Source organism: Hemitrygon akajei, chromosome 12 (assembly GCF_048418815.1).
Source record: "Hemitrygon akajei chromosome 12, sHemAka1.3, whole genome shotgun sequence".
Taxonomy (NCBI): Eukaryota; Metazoa; Chordata; class Chondrichthyes; order Myliobatiformes; family Dasyatidae; genus Hemitrygon; species Hemitrygon akajei.
Genome location: NC_133135.1, coordinates 2,759,031 through 2,780,268, shown reverse-complemented (window position 1 = coordinate 2,780,268; position 21,238 = coordinate 2,759,031). Strand labels below are relative to the sequence as shown.

Here is a 21,238-nt window from a genome sequence, read left to right as displayed (position 1 = left end):
GTCATGTTTGGGGCACATTGTGTGTAGGGTCACACTCGGTTGGATCATGTTTGGGAGCACATTGTGTGTAGGGTCACACTCGGTTGTGTCATGTTTGGGGGCACAATGTGCGTAGGGTCACACTCGGTTTGGTCATGTTTAGGGTATGTTGTGTGTAGGGTCACACTGTCGGTTGGGTCATGTTTGGGAGCACATTGTGCGTAGGGTCACATTCGGTTGGGTCATGTTTGGGGCACTTTGTGCGTAGGGTCACACTCGGTTGGGTCATGTTTGAGGCACATTGTGCGTAGGGTCACACTCGGTTGTGTCATGTTTGGGGGCACAATGTGCGTAGGGTCACACTCGGTTGGGTCATGTTTGGGGCACATTGTGTGTAGGGTCACACTCGGTTGGATCATGTTTGGGAGCACATTGTGTGTAGGGTCACACTCGGTTGTGTCATGTTTGGGGGCACAATGTGCGTAGGGTCACACTCGGTTTGGTCATGTTTAGGGTATGTTGTGTGTAGGGTCACACTGTCGGTTGGGTCATGTTTGGGAGCACATTGTGCGTAGGGTCACACTCGGTTGGGTCATGTTTAGGGTATGTTGTGTGTAGGGTCACACTGTCGGTTGGGTCATGTTTGGGAGCACATTGTGTGTAGGGTCACACTTGGTTGGGTCATGTTTAGGGTACGTTGTGTGTAGGGTCACACTGTCGGTTGGGTCATGTTTGGGGGCACATTGTGTGTAGGGTCACACTCGGTTGGGTCATGTTTAGGGTACGTTGTGTGTAGGGTCACACTGTCGGTTGGGTCATGTTTGGGAGCACATTGTGTGTAGGGTCACACTGTCGGTTGGGTCATGTTTGGGAGCACATTGTGCGTAGGGTCACTCTCGGTTGGGTCATGTTTAGGGTATGTTGTGTGTAGGGTCATACTGTCGGTTGGGTCATGTTTAGGGTATGTTGTGTGTAGGGTCACACTGTCGGTTGGGTCATGTTTGGGAGCACATTGTGTGTAGGGTCACACTGTCGGTTGGGTCATGTTTGGGAGCACATTGTGTGTAGGGTTGCACTGTCGGTTGGGTCATGTTTGGGGGCACATTGTGCGCAGGGTCGCACTGTCGGTTGGGTCATGTTTGGGGGCATATTGTGTGTAGGGTCACCCTGTCGGTTGGGTCATGTTTAGGGCACATTGTGCGTAGGGTCACACTCGGTTGGGTCATCTTTAGGGTACATTGTGCGTAGGGTCGCACTGTCGGTTGGGTCATGTTTGGGGGCACATTGTGCGTAGGGTCACACAGTCGGTTGGGTCATGTTTGGGGCACATTGTGTGTAGGGTCGCACTGTCGGTTGGGTCATGTTTGGGGGCACATTGTGCGTAGGGTCGCACTGTCGGTTGGGTCATGTTTGGGGGCACATTGTGCATAGGGTCAGACTGTTGGTTGGGTCATGTTTGGGGGCACATTGTTCGTAGGGTCACACTGTAGGTTGGGTCATGTTTGGGGGCACATTGTGTGTAGGGTCGCACTGTCGGTTGGGTCATGTTTGGGGGCACATTGTGCGTAGGGTCGCACTGTAGGTTGGGTCATGTTTGGGGGCACATCGTGCGCAGGGTCGCACTGTCAGTTGGGTCATGTTTGGGGGCACATCGTGCGCAGGGTCACACTGTCGGTTGGGTTATGTTTGGGGGCACATTGTGCGTAGGGTCACACTCGGTTGGGTCATGTTTAGGGTACATTGTGCGTAGGGTCGCACTGTCGGTTGGGTCATGTTTGGGGGCACATTGTGCATAGGGCACACTCGGTTTAGGGTCATGTTTGGGGGCACATTGTGCGCAGGGTCACCCTGTCGGTTGGGTCATGTTTGGGGCACATTGTGTGTAGGGTCGCACTGTCGGTTGGGTCATGTTTGGGCGCACATTGTGCGTAGGGTCGCACTGTAGGTTGGGTCATGTTTGGGGGCACATTGTGCATAGCGTCACACTGTCGGTTGGGTCATGTTTGGGGGCACATTGTGCGTAGGGTCACACTGTTGGTTGGGTCATGTTTGGGGGCACATTGTGCATAGGGTCACACTGTTGGTTGGTTCATGTTTGGGGGCACATTGTGCATAGGGTCGCACTGTCGGTTGGGTCATGTTTGGGGGCACATTGTGCGTAGGGTCGCACTGTAGGTTGGGTCATGTTTGGGGGCACATCGTGCGCAGGGTCGCACTGTCAGTTGGGTCATGTTTGGGGGCACATCGTGCGCAGGGTCACACTGTCGGTTGGGTTATGTTTGGGGGCACATTGTGCGTAGGGTCACACTCGGTTGGGTCATGTTTAGGGTACATTGTGCGTAGGGTCGCACTGTCGGTTGGGTCATGTTTGGGGGCACATTGTGCATAGGGCACACTCGGTTTAGGGTCATGTTTGGGGGCACATTGTGCGCAGGGTCACCCTGTCGGTTGGGTCATGTTTGGGGCACATTGTGTGTAGGGTCGCACTGTCGGTTGGGTCATGTTTGGGCGCACATTGTGCGTAGGGTCGCACTGTAGGTTGGGTCATGTTTGGGGGCACATTGTGCATAGGGTCACACTGTCGGTTGGGTCATGTTTGGGGGCACATTGTGCGTAGGGTCACACTGTTGGTTGGGTCATGTTTGGGGGCACATTGTGCATAGGGTCACACTGTTGGTTGGTTCATGTTTGGGGGCACATTGTGCATAGGGTCACACTGTCGGTTGGGTCATGTTTGGGGGCACATCGTGCGCAGGGTCACACTGTCGGTTGGGTTATGTTTGGGGGCACATTGTGCGTAGGGTCACACTGTCGGTTGGGTCATGTTTGGGGCACATCGTGCGTAGGGTCGCACTGTTGGTTGGGTCATGTTTGGGGCACATTGTGCGCAGGGTCGCACTGTTGGTTGGGTCATGTTTGGGGCACATTGTGCGCAGGGTCACACTGTCGGTTGGGTCATGTTTGGGGCACATTGTGCGTAGGGTCACACTGTTGGTTGGGTCATGTTTGGGGCACATTGTGTGTAGGGTCACACTCGGTTGGGTCATGTTTAGGGTACATTGTGTGTAGGGTCACACTCGGTTGGGTCATGTTTAGGGTACATTGTGCGTAGGGTCGCACTGTCGGTTGGGTCATGTTTGGGGGCACATTGTGCGTAGGGTCGCACTGTTGGTTGGGTCATGTTTGGGGGCACATTGTGCGCAGGGTCGCACTGTCGGTTGGGTCATGTTTGGGGGCACATTGTGCGCAGGGTCGCACTGTTGGTTGGTTCATGTTTGGGGGCACATTGTGCACAGGGTCGCACTGTCGGTTATGTCATGTTTGGGATGGCGGGGGGGGGGCCACAGTACACATGGTGTCACATATCGATGGACACTATAGACGGTGTTAGAGAAGAGTCACAGAACATTATAGTTCAGAATCGGGCTCTTTGGCTCATCTAGTCAGTGCTGAACCCTTAATCCACCTGGTCCCATCAAGCCGCACCTAGAACATAGCCTTCCCATCTGTGTACCTATCCAAATTTCTCTTGTATTTTGAAATGGAACCACAACTGGTACTTCAGCAGCAGCTTCTCCATTGGTGCACCACCCTCTGATTGAACTGGTGGAATTTCTAGGATGCCAAACAGGTGGCTTTTGAGAGTAGCTTGTGCCTGAGCACATCAGGGGTCTAGCTATTCTGGAGAGTGTGTTGTGCAATGAACCGGAATTGATTAGAGAGCTTAAGATAAAAGAACGGTTAGAGGCAAATGATCATAATATGATTGAATTTGCCCTGAAATTTGAGAAGGAGAAGCTAAAGTCAATTATATCAGTGTTATAGCATTCTTTAGCCAGAGAGTGATGAAACTGTGGAATTCTTTCCCAAAAACAGCTGTGGAGGCCAAGTCTTTATGCATATTTATGGCAGAGGTTGATAGATTCTTGATTGGTCAGGGCATGAAGGGAAACTAGGGAGAAGGCAGGAGATTGGGGATGAGAAGATATTTGGATCAGCCATGATGAAATGGCAGAGCAGACTCAGTGGTCAAAATGGCCTAAATCTGCTCCTGTACCTTATGGTCTGACAGTGGAATAAAGGGAATTACAGAGACGTGAGAGGAGTTGGCCAGAATCAATTGGAAAAGACCACTGGCAGGGATGACAGCAGTTCAGCAATGGTGGGAATTTCTGAAAGCAATTCGGAAGGCACAGGATATGTATATCCCAAAGAGAAAAAGTATTCTAAGGGAAAGATGACACAACTATGGCTAACAAGAGAAGTCAAGGCCAACATAAAAGCCAAAGGGAGGGCATATGATAGAGCAAAATTAGTGGGAAGTTAGAGGATTGAGAAGCTGGCCATTGGGAAGGGAACTGAAAGGTCATTAGGTGGTAAAGATGGAATACGAAAGCAAGCTGGCCAGTAATATTGAAGAGAATACCAGAAGTTTCTTCAGCTATATAAAGAATAAAAGAGGTGAGGGTAGATATTGGAGCACTAGCACATGATGCTGGAGAGCTAGTAAAAGGGGACAAGGACATGGCAAAGAAACTGAATAAATATTTTGCTCTCGTCTTCACTGTGGTGGGCCCGAACCATATGGTGGAAGCTCCGAGTGTCAGAGGGCCTAAAGTGTGTGAAGTTACCAGTACAAGGGAGAAGTTTATTGGAAAACTGAGAAGTCTGAAGGTAGGTAAGTCACCAGGGCCATGTACATACACCTCAGAGTTCTGAAAGAGGTGGCTGAAGAGGTTGAGGCGGCATTAGTAATGATCTGTCTAGAATCATTTGATTTTGGAATGGTTCTGGAAGACTGAACAAGTGCAAATGTCACTCCACTCTTCAAGAAGGGAGAGAGGCAGAATAAAAGAAATTTTAGCCCAGTTTAGTCTGACTTCAGTGGTTGTGAAGATGCCTGAATTGATGTGGTTTCAGGGTACCTGGAGGCACATGATAAAATAGGACATAGTCAGTATGGTTTACTCAAGGGAAAATCTTGCCTGGTAAATCTGTTGGAAATCTTTGAAGAAATAACAAGCAGAATAGACAAAGGAGAATCAGTTGATGTTGTGTACTTGGATTTTCAGAAGGCCTTTTGACAAGGTGCCACACATGAGGCTGCTGAACAAGTTAAGAGACCATGGTAATCCAGGAAAGATACTAGTGTGAATAAAGCAGTGGCTGATTGGCTGGAGGCAAAGAGTGGGAATGCTGGGAGCCTTTTCCAGTTGGCTGCCAGTGACTAGTGGTGTTCCACAGGGGTCTGTGTTGGAACCACTTTTTATGTTATATGTCAATGACTTGGATGATGGAATTGATGGCTTTGTTACAAAGTTTGAGGATGATACAAACATAGGTGGAGGGACAGGTAGTTTTGAGGAAGTAGAGAGGCTACAGAAGGACTTGGACAAACTAGGTGAATGGGCAAAGAAGTGGCAGATGGAATACAGTGTTGGAAAGTGTATGGTCTTGCGCTTCAGTAGAAGAAATAAAAGGGTAGACCGTTTTATAAACGGAGAGACAATTGAAAAATTTGAGGTGCAAAGAGACTTGGGAGTCCTTGTGCAGGATTCCCTAAAGATTAATTTTCAGGTTGTGGTGAGGAAAGCAAATGTGACGTTAGCCATCATTTCAAGAGAACTAGAATATAAAAGTAAAGATGTAATTTCGAGGCCAGATCTTTATGTATATTTAAGGAAGAGTTTGTTAGATCCTTGATTTGTCAGGGCTTAAAGGGATATGGGGAGAAGGCAGGAGATTGGGTCTGAGTGGAATAGTGGATCAACCATGATGAAATGGTGGAGCAGACTAGATGAGCCAAATGGCCTAATTCTGCTCTTATCACTTGTGGTCTTTATAAGAAGGGGTAAGCCTTTTGTTAGTATAGAGTAGTCAGGATGAAATGCTCCTCTTGTCAGATGTGGGAATTCAGGATACCTGATGGTTTCTCTGATGACTACATCTGCAGGAAGTGAACCCAATTTCAACACCTCAGTGACTGGATCAAGGAGTTGGAGTTAGCAGGTTTGATGGGTCAGATAATTTGAAGTGTGTATATTTTAATGCTCTGAGTATTATAGGTAAAGGTGATGAACTTCAACCATGGATCAGAACGTGGAACTACAATGTTCTGGTCATTACTTAAACATGGTTGAGAGAGGGGCAGGACTAGATTATTAATGTATCAGGTTTTCAATGTTTTAGAAAAGATAGAGGAGGAGGTAAAAGGAGGAGTGGAATTGCACCACTAATCAGGGACAATATCACAGCTGCACTTGGAAGACATAATGGAGGAGTCAGACATAGAGTCCATTTGGGTAAAACTCATGAATAAGAAATTAAATCAGTGTTGGGATTGTACTATAGAGCCCCTCTTTCTCCCACCCCCATAGCCACTGGGACATCAAGGAACAGATATGTAATCAGATTAATGGAAAGTGTGTGGGTGTGTATGTATGAATGAATAAATAAAAGTTGTTGTAATAGGGGATTTCAACTTTCCTAATATAATCAGAATCAGGTTTATTATCACCGGCATGTGATGTGAAATTTGTTAACTTAGCAGCAGCAGTTCAATGTGATACATAATCTAGCAGAGAGAGAAATAATAATAATAATCATAATAAATAAACTGTGACCTCCTTACTGCAAGGGGTTTAGATGGAGCAGATTTTGTAAGTGTATCCAGGAAGGTTTCTTAAATCAATATGTGGACAGTCCAAAGAGAGGAGGGGTCGTACTGAACCTGGTGGGGATATTGAGCCTGACCAGGTGACTTACTTTTCAGTAGGTTAACAGTAAGGGAACCATGACCACAACTCCTTAACTTTCAGAATACAGTGCCAATAAAAAGTATTCACCCCCTTGGAAGTTTTACAACATTGAATTACTTTGGACTTAATTTGGTTCTTTTGATGCTGGATGTCGCTAATTATTGGAGTTCTTCAGGGATCTGTGCTGGGACCTCTGCTGTTCGTGATGTATATATGACCTGGAGGAATATGTAGATGGATGGGTTAGTAAGTTTGCAGGTGATACCAAAATTGGTGAAGTTATGGATAAAAAAGACTGGCAAAGAATACAACAACATGATGTAGATCAGCTGCAGGTAATGGCTGAGAAATGGCAGATGGAGTTTAACCTAGATAAATGTGAGATGTTGCACTCAAGGAGACAGTGCACTGTTAAAGGCAAGATCCTTAACAGTGTTGCAGAGAGATCTTGGGATCCAGGTTCATAGCTCCTTGAAAATGGCTACACAGGGTTAAGAAGGCTTATGGAATGCTTGCTTTTATTAGTCAAGGCATTGGGTTCAAAGTCACGAGGTTATGTTACAACTTTATACAACTCTGATTAAGGAGTCATATGGAGTATTGCGTACAGTTCTGGTTGCTCCTCTGTAGGAGGGATGTTGAGGCTTTAGAGATGGTGCAGAAGAGGTTTATCAGGATGCTGCCTGATTTAGAGGGGATGTGCTATCACAAGAGGTTGGATAAACTTGGATTGATAGAAGTTTACAAGATTATGAGAGGTAGCGATAGAGTGGACAGAGAGTATGTTTCCCATGGTTGAAATGTCTAATACCAGAGGGCTTGCATTGATGGTGAGTGGAGGTAGGTTCAAAGAGGATGTGAGGAGTAAGTTTATTTACTCAGCACGGTGGATGCCTGGAATACACCGTCTGGTATTGTGGTACGCGCAAATACATTAGAGGCTTTTAAGAGGCGTTTAGATAGGCACATGGATGTGAGGAAGATGGATATGGATGTGGTTGTAGGTAGGAGGGATTAGTGTTTGTTGTTTATTGATTTGCTTTTTCGCTGGTTCTGTGCAACATTGTGGTCCTAAGAGCTTATTCCTGTGCTGTTATGTTCTCTATTCTCCCTCGTGCCTCTGTAGGTGGGGTCATATTTAGTACTGACCTGTGGGGGGATCACTGTGGGTTCTATGTTCAGAGCTATATTGTGTGTGCAGTCACATTGAGGATGGGGTCACACTGTGTGTGGGATTGTACTGGGGGTGAGGTTACTGTGTGGGTTACACTGTGGATGGGGTTACATTAGTGCTAGGATCACATTTGAGCGTGCTCTGTGGGTCTTGTCGTACCATGGGTGTAGTCACGATCGGGGGTGCTCTGTGGGTCTTGCCACACTGAGTGGGATCTTATTTGGGGATGCTCTGGTTGTTACACTGTGGGTGGGGTCATGTTTGGGGGTGCTCTGTGGGTGGGCTTGGCTTTGGGAAGAGCCCATGTGAGAGGCTCTTTCTGTTGGGCAGGGATTTGCGCGGATATGCTTTCACATTCTGGACAGGTCTTTACTGTGAGTATTTCAGTGGATGAATCTTCACTGCCAGGCATCAGTATGGCTGTGCTGTGATGTGGGATGAGGTTGGATTGAACCTTCTGTGTGGAACCACAGAGTCATGCAGAAATAGGCCTTTCAGCCCACTTCATTCATGCCCATCCCCACTAATCCAGTCTTCCTGCTTTTGGTTCTATCTGATTCCACCACCTCCTCTGGGAGTGTGTTCCAGATTACCACCCTGTTTGTGACTGTTTGCCTCACTCTCATCAATGAGGAGCATCTGCACCAGGACCACCAGACTCAAAAACAGTTACTTTCCCCAAGTGCAAGGCTGATCAAGACCACCATCCACTATACCACCTCTCCACACCCCCAACCACTACTATTTTATCACTTCCTGTCAGTTTCCTTATGTATACACACTCCTCTGCCTGGTGTCACTTTATAGATATACATTCAATCAATTTATATAAGCTATCTTGTGTATTTATATTTATTGTTTTAAAAAAATTATTATAGTGTTCTTTATCTTACTGTTTTTTTTTTGTGTTGCATCTGATCCAGAGTAACAATTAGTTTGTTCTTCTTTACACTGGAGATGACATTAAACAATATTGAATCTTGAATCAACTACTCTGTAAAATTTAAAAACTTTCCACTCAGATATACTTTAATGTTCTCTCCTCTCACCTTAATCCCATGCTCTTTTGCTTTTGATAACTTCTATTATAGGAGAATATTCAAACTATCTACGCCTCTTAAAATTGTTCTTCATTCCTCATTCTCATATCAAGCATGGCAACAGCGTAAGACGTATACTGTGTGGGGGTGGAAAGGTGAATGTGGGAGGAGTTTGTGTGGAAATGTATTCATTAACACTGAACCATGGTTACTCCTTGTAAACACCGATTCCCTGTAACTGACGTTAATACTCTGATCTTTAGTTACTAATCCACATTATTAAATCATTCGCGATAAATATACGGTCTGCAGAACATTTCATCTCACCATGTGCATACACCCCCTCAAAGACAGAATTTCATATTTTTCCAAGTGTCCACAAACAGGTGACTCACTTAAAACAAACAATTAAATTGGTTTATTATTCTCCAATGTATAAACGTTCAGAGACAAAGTCTTGCATGTCTTCAAGATGGATCATTCCATACACAAGTATATTGTGGTAGTACACAAAACTATAAGACATAGAAGCAGAATTAGGCCATTTGGCCCATTGAGTCTGCTCTGCCATTCCATCATGGCTGATTTACTACTCCTCTTAACTCTAGTATCCTGTCTTCTTTCCATAAGCTTTGATACCCTGATTAACCAAGAACCTATCAACCTCTGCTTTAAGTATACCCTAAATAGTACAAAAGGAAAAACACTAACAATGCAGAATAAAAACACAAAATGCTGGCAGAACTCAGCAGGCCAGACAGCATCTATGGGTCAAAGTCAACACATAGTTGCTGTCTGGCCTGCTGAGTTCTGCCAGCATTTTGTGTTTTTATTTATTTCCAGCATCTGCAGATTCACTCGTGTTAACAATGCAGAATAGTGTTACAGTGACAGAGAATGTGCAGGTAGACCATAAGAATCTGGTTTAATATTACAGTACATTTCAATACATAATAAAAATACATTTCCCATTATTTTATATATTAAATTAGTGATTCAAAGAGGGAAATAACAGTGATGTAGTGTTCATGGGTTCATTTTCCGTTCAGAAATCTGATGGCGGAGGGGAAGAAGCTGTTTTTGAAATGGCGAGTGTGTGTCTTCCTGTTCCTGTGCCACCTCCTGATGGTAGAACTGAAAAGGCACATCCTGAGTAATGCTGTCCTTAAAGAAGGATGCCGCTGCCTTCGGGCATCATGTTTTGAAGGTGTCCTGGATGCTGGGGAGACAAGTGCCCATGATGGAGCTGGCTGAGTTTACAACTTTCTGCAGAAGGTGCAAGGCCATAATGAGGCAGATTTAATTTTGCAGCCAATAGTTCTTGTTTTCTGCTAACTCCAACAACAAGTTCCTAAACAGTCCATTTCTCATCGACCATCATCCCAACTGTCATTCAACCTCTTTTCCCTGTCACACATCTCCCTTTTATTTCTGCTGCTCAGCTGTTTTCTTGCAGCAGAATCTGCTTAATATTCTAATTATTCCCAGTTCTGGAGAGAAATCAAACTTCAAGCGTTAACTTTGGAAATATAACCAGAAAATGCTGGAAAGCCTCGGCAGGTCCAGCAGAATAATTTGATTTGATTTTTGATTTTAAACTTTGGATTTTTGTTTACAGATGTTATCTGTCTTGTTGAGGATTTCCAGCTTTTTATTTCAGATATGCATCATGTACAGAACAGTAAAATGCTGACAATCTGCTCTGTGATTTTTCTTGGAGAGTCAGATGATCCAGGATTTAGCTCACCCCATGTCTACTCCCTTTAAACTGGGACTCTGTCCCCTGCTCCCTTTAAATCCATTGGGACCCTGTCTCCTGTTCCTTTTAACCCCACCAAGACTCCCTTTGCTGCACTCTTTAAATTCACCGGGACTCCTTTTTGAATTACCGGGAGCCCTTTTCTGTTTCCTTTAGACTCATTGACACCCATTTCCCACTCCCTTTAAACTTACCGGCCCAGTCTTCTGCTCCTTTAAACTCACTGGGGCCCCAGCTTACGCTCCCTTTAGACCTACTGGAGATCCCGTCTCCAACTTCCTTTTGAACCCACTGGAACTCCGTCTCCTGCTCCCTTTAAACCCACCGGACTCCATCTCCCACTTCTCTTAAACCTATTGGGCCTCATCTCACATTCCCCTTAAACCTGAAGAAACCCTGTCTCCCTCTCCCTTTAAACCCAATGAGATCTGATTTCTGGCTCCTGTGAAACCCACCGGGACCCCCCCCCCCCCCCCCCCCCGTCTCTTGCTCCCTGTAATCTCATGGCAGTACTGTGTCCCATAATCCTTTACTGTCACTGGACTCATGGTTCCTGTGTTCCCTTTAAACTCACTAGGACCCCATTTCAAACATTTCTTCCCATCCTCTTTAAACCCCACATTTATTTCTACCCCCCGCAAGTCATCCAGTCTTCATACCCTCTGGAGTGGAGAATTCCAGAGATTCTCCTCCCTCTAAGAAATCCCTACACATCTCATTTTTAAATGTGCACTGTAATCTTGGAACTGTGTCCCCTAGATTGAGATGTGTCCACTGGTAGAATATCGACATCTGTCACTCTCAGGAACTTGCATAGTATGGTACAACATCAGACCCTTCAGCTCAGCACATCCCTGCCAATCATAAGATTAGCTTATATTCCTTATTGAAGGAATGGTATCCTACAGGAAAGATGTGGAAGTTTTGGGGAGGATGTGACCTGGATTGAAGTCTATTAGCTATAAGAAGAGAACGTGGAGTGTAGTACAGTACAGGGCTTTAGGCCCACAATGTTGTGCCTACACTTTAACCTACTTCCCTCCCACAGAGGCCTCCTGTTTTCTATCATCTATGTACCTATCTAAGATACTCTTAAATGTCCCTAATGTATCTACCTCTCCCTGGCAGCACATTCCACACATGTACCACTACCTGTGTGAAAAACCTACCTATAACATCCCACCTATACTTTCTTCCAATCACTTTAAAATTAACCCACTCCGTTAACCATTTCTACACTGGGAAAAGTCCCTGGCTGTCCCCCTTAAATTGGCAAAGGATTCCATTCTCTGGATTGTTGGTGGCTGAGAGGAGACCTGATAAGGATCTGTAAAACTAAGAGAGGCATAGATAGTGTATGCAGTCTTTTCCCCAGGGTGGAAATGTCAGATATTGCAGAGTATAGGATAAAGTGAGAGAGGTAATTGTGTGGTAGTGTGGAGCAGATTTCATTCCCCTAAAGACGACAGCCAAACTCGACAGTGACTTGCACATTATCTTTTATAGGATTGTTTTTATGTTTATATTTTTGTTTTGTTTTACTTATCGAGTTTTTTATGCTGCATCACATCCAGAGTAACAAACATTCCTGTACTGAAGAATGGCAATAAGCAATCTTGAATAAGGGACCAAATCTGTACATTCTAGTTCTGGTGTAACCTCAGTGCAACTATTGCAAATTTTTCCAAATTCTAACCCTCTTCACATCTGGACTATAGAATCCCATTATAGGAAGGATGTCAAGCTTTCGACAGGGTGCAGAAGAGATTAATCAAGATATTGCCTGGATTAGAGGGCATGCTATAACAAGAGATTGGACAAACTGGTGTTGTTTTCTCTGGAGCAACGGAGGCTGAAAGGAGATCTGATGGAGGTTTATAAGATTCTGAGAGGCATAGATAGAGGAGAAAGACAGTATCTTTTTCCCAATGTTGAAATATCTAATACTAGAGGATGTGCATTTAAAGTGAGAGGGGGTAATTCTGAAGGAGATGTGAGGGGCAAGTTTTTTTTAACAGAGTGGTGGCTGCCTGGAATACTTTGCCTGGGATAGTGGTAGAGGCAGAAACATTAGAGACTTCTGTAGACGTTTAGATAGACATATGAATGAGGAAAATGGAAGGATATGGACCTTGTGTAGATAGAAGGGATTGGTTTAGTTGGCCATTTGATTTCTAATCTGATTGGTTCAGCACAACATTGTGGGCTGAAGGGCCTGTTCCTGTGCTATACTATGTTATAATAAAGGTTACTGCTCCATTTACCTTTCTAGCCTCGTGGTTGCACCTTGGCCTGCTTGTTTTTGCGACTTGTGGGCGGGAGCAGTGAGGTCCCTCTGTTCACCCACAGGGTTTCTCCATTTTGATAACAATCAGACTTTACATTCTTTTTTTCCCTGTCAGAAATTCCTTTCATCCTCCCTCTTCAACCAAATGTTTGGTTGTGTTGATTTCCCCTCTCTCTTCAGCTCCATGTGTGCGGATAAGAGCCCTTAAGTGTCTGGGGAGTGTTTGATGGTGCCAGGGTAGTGTTTATGAATATTCTGTTGTGATGCTGATGCAGTGAGGAGTCGCACGCTAGGTGGCAGTCAGTCACTGGCGTGGCCAAGTTCTCCTGAGGCTCTCCAGTGTAACAACGAGCAGTGATTAAAAATACCTATTAAAAAGTGATTTGCTACATTGTGGGATCAGAAGGTCATACGATGAAGATTGAATGAAATGGGCCTGTACTCTTTAGGGGAATGAAAACTGATCTCATTGAAATGTATGAGACCTTGGAGGGATTGACAGAGCCGATCTTGAGAGGCAGTTTCCTTTGGCCGCACAGTCCTGAACTGGGGGTTAGATGAGGAATTTGTCTTTCAGAGGTTTGTGAATCAGAATATCTCTCTGCCCCGTGGGTGTGCAGGTACAATGCTAAAATACACTCAGTGGCCTCTTTATTCTGTACCTACTTTACGAAATAAAGTTGCCACTGAGTGTTTGTCATGGCTTTTGCTGCTGTAGCCCATGCACTTCAAGTTTCAACGTGTTGTGCATTCAGAGATGCTCTTCTGCAAACACCACTGTTGAGTTACTGTCACCTTCCTGTCAGCTTGAACCAGCCTGGCCATTTTCCTCTGCCTCCCTTGTTAACAAGTCATTTTTGCCCCCACAGAATTGCCACTCACTGGATGTTCTTTGTTTCTCGCACCAGTCTTTGTAAACTCTAGAGATTGCTGTGCATGAAAATCCCAAGAGATCAATAGTTTTTGAGATACTCAAACAGCTCTGTTTGGCATCAGAAGTCATTCTATGATCAAAGTCACTTAGAGCACATTTCTTCCCCATTCTGATGTTTGGTCTGAATGATAACTGAACTTCTTGACCATGTCTGCATTGAGTTGCTGTCACACGATTGACTGATTAGATATTTGTATTAATGAGCAGGTGCACAGATGTACCTAATAAAGTGGCCACCTAGTGCATGTAGAATTATAGATATTGAGGCAGCATCGAGGGACAGGAGACCGGACGGGTAAATGTAGTCGAGGCAGATTATCGCACTGGGGATACGAAAACAGACAGATAAATGTAGTTGAATCAAATTATTCCACTGAGGGAAGAAGTGGGGATACGAGACTGGATGGATAAATGTAGTTGAGGCAGATTATCCTACTGGGGAAGAATCAGGGATTTGAGACCGGATGGGTAAATGTCGTCGAATCACATTATCCCACTGAGGAAGAAGTGGGGATACGAAACCAGAGAGTTAAATGTAGTCGAATCAGATTATCCCACTGAGTGACAGTGCGGACAAGTAATCTTATTATTATTAATGCCCGAAGAAAAGTGCACAGTTCTTTTATGTTGACCTGGAGAATTAACAGGATCTGTGATGAAAGGGTTCGAAAGGTGGCGTCAGTTGTCAATGTGGAGCTTTGTCTGTGACGCTCTGGTGTCAGATCTGATTATGCATTTTTTTAAAAAGAGAAAGCAGATGATATTTTCATGGAGGATACAATGAGAGTCACCTTGCTTTGGTCATTCATGTCCTGTTCCATGGGACTGGTGTCCCTGGAGTGAAGGGTGACCTGGTAGCATAATATTCCTCCCACATTCCAAAGACGTAAGGGTCAGTAGCTTGCTTGTTTACATGGGTGACATAGAACCATTGGGTTGGATGGGGCTGTCACTGTGCAGTATCTCAAAATACATCAAAAGTAAAATCAGAAGGGGCACAGGGTGAAAGGTCACAGTATTTTCAGCATATTGAAAATCTGGCTGAGTGGAGCCACAACAACAGCCTCTCACTCAATGTCAGCAAGACCAAGGAGCTGATTATTGACTTCAGGAGGAGGGAAATGGATGTACATGAACCAGTCCTCATGAGGGAATCAGTGTTAAACTTGGTGTTATCATTTCAGAGAACCTCTTCTGGGCCCAGCACGCAAGTGCCATAACGAAGAAAGTATGGCAGCATCTCTACTTAAAGTTTGCCGAGATTCAGCATGACATCTTAAACTTTGACAAAATTAATATAGATGTGTGGTGGAGAGAACATTGACCGGTTGCATCATGGCCTGGTATGGAAACACCAATGCCCTTGAATGGAGAATCCTACAAAAAGTAGTGGATACAGCACAGTCCATCATGGGTTAAGCCCTTCCCACCATTGAGCACATCTACACAGGGTGTTGTTGCAGGAAAGCAGCATCCATCATCAGGAAATCCCACCACACAGATCATGTACTCTTCTCACTGCTGCCATCAGGAATGAGGTACAGGAGCTTCGGGACTCACCACCAGGTTCAGGAACAGTTATTACTTCTTAACCATCAGGCTCTTGAACCAAAGGGAGTAACTTCAACAACTTCACTCATTCACTCACCCCAACACCGAACTGTTCCCACAACCTGTGGACTCACTTTCAAAGACTCTTCATCTCATTGTCTGGATCTTTATTTGTTATTTATATATTTTTTTCCTTTTGTATTTGCACAGTTTGTCATCTTCCACACATTGGTTGTTTGTCTGTCCATTGGGTGTGTTTTTCATTGATTCTATTGTGTTTCTTGGATTAATTGTGAATGCATACAAGAAATATGGTGACATATTTGTGCTTTGATAATAAGTTTACTTTGAACTTTCTCAGCGTTGGGGAGTCTAAAAGTAGAAGGCATAGCTTTAAAGTGAGGGGAGAGATTTAAAAGCAGACTTGAGGGGCAGCCTTTTTACCCAGAGAGTAGTGGACGAGCTGTCGGAGGAGATATGATTATAATGCTTTAAAGGCATTTTGACACGTACATGGATAGGAAAGGTTTAGAAGAATATGGGCCCAAGACATTGCTGAGGATCCCTACCACCCATTCTACAATCTCTTTGATCTACTACCATCAGGAAGGAGGTACAGGAGCATCACTGCTATGACTGCCAGACTGGGTAACAGCTTCTTTTCTCAGGCTGTGAAACTAATGAATACCCTGCCAGCACCAAGGTCTCGTCATTAGGACAGTGAGCTGTTTATGCCTGTGCTGCACACTACATGTTTTTCAAACTAATTTTTATTCATTTGTTTATGGTAATATTTTGGTTTATGTGCTGTGTGTGATGTATGTTTTGTAAGTGCACCGTGGTCTGGAGGAAAGTTGTTTCATTTGGTTGTATATATGTACAGTCAAATGATAACAAACCTGAACTTGAAATGCAGGCAAATGGGACGAGCTCAACCAGGCAACTTGGTCGTCATGGACTATTTGGGCTGAAGAGCCCATTTCCATGTTGTGTGGCTCTGCATGATGCTCTTTAACACTTTTGTGTTTCCCACAGATGCCTGCAGACATGAGATGCCTGGTGGACAGCACTCACCTTGTGTCCCCCACAGAGTCATTGATCCTGTCGTGTGGAGGGATGGACCACACATGCAAGAAGAAACTGGAGGAGATTGTCGTGGTGAACATGTCTGGATGTTACCTGATGAACTTGGGTGACCTGACCCGCTGCCGGGCTCTGATGATCTGCATTCTGCCCGGGAATTATATCACCAAAATCGATGCTCTCTCATACTGTCCAAATTTAATCAAGTTGGATCTCCATGGCAACCACGTAAGTGAAGAAGGATGTGTGAGCTAAGTGTAACCGAGTGGTCTAGTTGGAGCGCTGAATGCTGACAATCAGAGTGCTGAATGTTTGATGTTCACATCAACAATCCAGCAGCCACCAATCTACAGAGAGACGGAGTCTCGATGCATTCCATGTAAACCGGGGCTGTCGGGCCTCATTACGTTCTCTCCTCGTCCCAAAGTGCTTGATCAGCAGTGTACTGCTCTGCAGGCTGTCACTCTGGAGCGACCAGGAGGGAGAGTCTGTCCCAGACATTCTGCAGTATCCACAGGCTGGAAGACCACAGGCTTTAAACCCAGGGATCCTTCTGCCCAGCCATACCTGCGATGTGCTAAATAGAGATGATTGTCTGAAAAGCCCTGCTGGGCAACACAATCAATAAATCCAGCAGTTCAAAGTAAATTTATAATCAAAGTACACATGTCATCATATATAATCCTGAGATGTGTTTTCTTGTGGGCATTTACAGTAAATACAAAGAAACACAATGGAATCAATGAAAGACGGACAAACAACCAGTGTACAAACAATAACAAACTGAAAATACAAAAGGAGAAAATAATAAATGAATAAGCAATAAATATTGAGAATGGGAGATGAAGAGTCCTTGAAAGTGAGTCCATAGATTGTGGGAATAGTTTAGTGTTGAGGTGAATGAAGGTATCCCCTCTGGTTCAGGAGCTAATAACTGTTACTGAACCTGGTGGTGTGGGCCAGTTCCTGCATTCATTTAGATTGCTGTGTATCTTTTATCCAAGCACCACTTTGTGGTAATAACCCCACTTCATCTGATTTGGATAATGTTTAAAAATCTTTAAAACTTTGCCTTAGGAGGTGCGATCACTTGACTCAAGTGTGATATTCTCCTTAGAGATTGTCCATTAGTGGGTTCTGACGTGGTTGTAGAAGCTAATCCAGGATGATAAGTTGGATTCCCTTAATGGAGAACACCAGTGTGTGACTTTGTTTAACTTGGGGAGTCTGGTGCACAGGCAGCCACCACACTGTCTTTGACAGATCAGGGTCAGGGTCCAGTGGCATAGAATATAAGGCAACTAGGGACCCTTTACTACTGCAGCCTTCCTCCACCTTCTCTGCTGTTGTGATGTGTCATCATCTTTCACCAGCTCCGCCGTTGAGGTTTTGGTTGGATCTCTCTGTCTGGAACCTCTCCCTTGACCTTACTGTGATGGGTGAGCCTACCAGGAGCTAAGCTCCAGACAGAATCACTCTTGGGATCTCAGGCACTTATTCTGGCACCACTTTGTGGCCATAATCTTACTTCCCCTGCTATGGCAAAAATCTTTGAAGCTTTGCCTTTTTATGACAATGATTTGGATGATGTTAATTGATGGCTTTGTGGTCAGGTTTGTGGGTGACATGAACATGGGTGGAAGGGAAAGTAGTGTTGATGAACCAGCTGCTTGTCAGAGGTTCAGTGTGCAGCATGTCTTGTGGAGTGATACTTATGGTTGTGAGGGGTTCAGTGAGCTGGTGGGTCTGTTTATGTGTTGTATCATACTATGCTTCTCTGAGGATCGTCATCTTGTGGTGGAGAGCCTTATGAAATCCCGAGATTGAAGCTTAGCTCCTGGTAGCGGCATCCATGGGGGTAAGGTCAAGAGGGAGGTTGAAGACAGAGTAATCCAAACCAAGACCTCAACAGTGGAGCTGATGGAAGATGATGATGCATCACAATGGCAGTGAAGGATCCCCAGTTGTCTTCCATTCCATGCCACGAGACCTGACCCTGATCTGTCAAGTACCATGTGGTAGCTCCCTGTGCATCAGCCTCCCCATGTTAAACAATGCCACGCACAGGTGTTCTACATTAAGGGAATAACCCCTTTGGAGAGCATCATATTTGACTCGAATGACCACACTCTACGACTACTTTGTGGCAACTTGCTCTCAGCTGAGTTCCTGTCTCTGCAGTGCTGCATGTGGTTAAAATAAAATCTTGCATCACATTGGAGTTAATGCCTTTACAGCCCTTTGGAGGCTCTCTCCAACCGGTCCCAGTCCTCTACCTTTCCCCAAAGAATAGCTACTAACAATCTGAAAAATCTCCTATGTTTAGACCACAAGACATATGAGCAGATTTAGGCCATTTGACCCATCAAATCTGCACCGCTATTGTATCATGGCTGACTTATTATCCCTCCCTGTAACCTTTGACACCCTGATTAACCAAGAATCTATGAATTTCCACTTTAAATATACCCTATGACTTGGCTTCTACAGTCGTCTGTGGCAAAGAATTCCACAGATTCACTACCCTCTGGCTGTAGAAATACCTCCTCATTTCTATTCTAAAGAAGCCCTCTGGTCCTAGACTCCCCCACTATAGGAAATATCCTCTCCACATGTACTCTGTCTAAGCCATTCAATATTTGATAGGTTTCAATGAGATCCCTCCTTCACTAGTTTCTAAACTCCAGTGAATGTAGGACAAGAGCCATCAAACACTCCTCATATGTTAACCATTTTATTCCCAGCATCATTCTTGTGAACCTCCTCTGGACCCTCTCCAATGCTACCAATAAGGGGCCCATAATTGCTCACAGTACTCTGAGTTCGGTCTGAACAATTTGTTACACTAAACAGTCGTTTCTGTTTCTGTTGTTAGATCACTGAGCTTCCAGGTGAGAGCTTTTGGTCAGACATGAAGTGTCTGCAAATTCTCTACCTGCACAACAACATCATTGGTGACATGAGCAACATTGAAGCCCTGTGTGCCTGCCCGCGGCTTACCATTCTGACCTTGTCCGACACCCCCGTGAGCCTCTTGCCAAAGTATCGACACTTCATCGTCAACAACATCTGGTCTCTCAAAGCTCTGGACAACTTTGTCATTGCCGATGAGGAAGTCATGGAGGACTGGCCAAGAAATGAGAGATTCAAAGCTTTAAATCCTGAGTTTCTTCTTGAAGTTCCTGCTGTTTCCCAGGTTGGTACCATTGTCTGGCATTGAGAGGAAAAAGTGCTTCAGTTTCCCCTGAGATCAGACAGAAGAGCAGAAATAAATTGCTGGAAATAGGCTGAGAATCCATCAGGATTGAAAGGGGAAGGATAGATTGCAGTTTCCAACGGGAAACTCTTTGTTATAATTATTCATTCACAGGCTATGTGAAATATTACTGCAGTCCTTCTGTTGAAGGTGCACGCATACTGCTGTCGGATTTGTAGATGGATCAAATTAAACTCAAACTCCAGTTTATTGTCATCTACACAGGTCCACATCTGTACCGATGCAATGAAAAACTTATTTGCAGCAGTATCACAGGCACAGAGTATCAGATACACAGCATTCACAAGAAAAACATCTACATAAATTACATACAATTATTGCTAAGAGTAATAAAGATATAATGATAATAAATACAATTAGAATAAAAATAGTGTTGGCACGGTAGCATTGTGGTTAGTGTAACACTTTACAATGCCAGTGATTGGAAGATTGGGGGTTCATTTCTTGCCATGGTCTGTAAGAAGTTTGTACGTTCTACCACAAACATTGGGAAAGTGTACAATGGGTTCTCTTTCTCTTCCCCCCCCCCCCCCCCCATATTCCAAAGACATATAGGTTAGGGTTAGTAAGTTTAAAAACGTCTTGGTGCTGGAAGCATGGTGACGCTTGTGGGCTGCCGTCAGCATAGCCCTTGGACCGTGTTGGTCAGTAACCCAAACAATGCATTTCACTGTGTTGTGATGGATCATAGTTTCTATGGTGTTACGACAAATAAAGTTAATCTTTAACTAAGTTCGTTTTGGTGCAAAGTGGGAGTAGGCAGAATTGGCTGAAAACCAGACCCTTTGACCTACTGAATCCAAGCCGACCTATTTACACTAATAGGTTGTGCATGGCCTCTCTTTTGCCACGATGAAGCCACTCTCAGGGTGGAGTACCAATTCCATCTAGGTAGCCTCCTACATAATGGCATGAACATCAGTTGCTCCGTCCAGTAACTTTTTTCCCTCCCCTTCTCTCTTTTACTCCCTACTTTGGCCTGTTACCTCTTTTCATTTGCCTGTCACTTCCCCTGGTGCCCTCCTCAATTCCTTTATCCCAAGGTCAGCTCTCCTCTCCTATCAGATTCCTTCTTCTCCAACCCTTTACTTGGGTCACACTCGTGTTGGAAGAGCATCACCTTATATTCTGTCTGGGTAGTCTCCAAGCTGATGGTGCGAACATCGATTTCTCAAACTTCTGGTAATTGCTCCCCCCTCTCCTTCACCATTCCCCATTCCTGTTTTCTTCCTTCATCTTACTCTTTACCTGCCCATCACTTCCCTCTGGTGCTCCTCCACCTTCCCTTTCTTCCATGGTCTTTGGTCCTCTCATAGCAGATTCTCCTTTCTCCAGCCCTTTATCTCTTTCTCCAATCAACTTCCCAGCTCTTTATTTCACCCCTCCCCCAGTTTCA

The 21,238-nt window shown here is 44.8% G+C and overlaps 1 protein-coding gene across 1 annotated transcript in view; it reads left to right on the top strand.

Moving 5' to 3' along the window:
- The first annotated feature begins 4,503 nt into the window (after positions 1-4,503).
- The window catches only part of LOC140737420 (uncharacterized), a 108,621-nt gene continuing 91,886 nt past the window's right edge, over positions 4,504-21,238 (top strand). The window contains exons 1-3 of the mRNA XM_073063907.1: positions 4,504-4,653; positions 16,518-16,793; positions 19,441-19,761. Of these exons, the coding sequence (XP_072920008.1) occupies positions 4,504-4,653; positions 16,518-16,793; positions 19,441-19,761 (747 nt within the window). The remainder of the gene's footprint in view (positions 4,654-16,517; positions 16,794-19,440; positions 19,762-21,238) is intronic.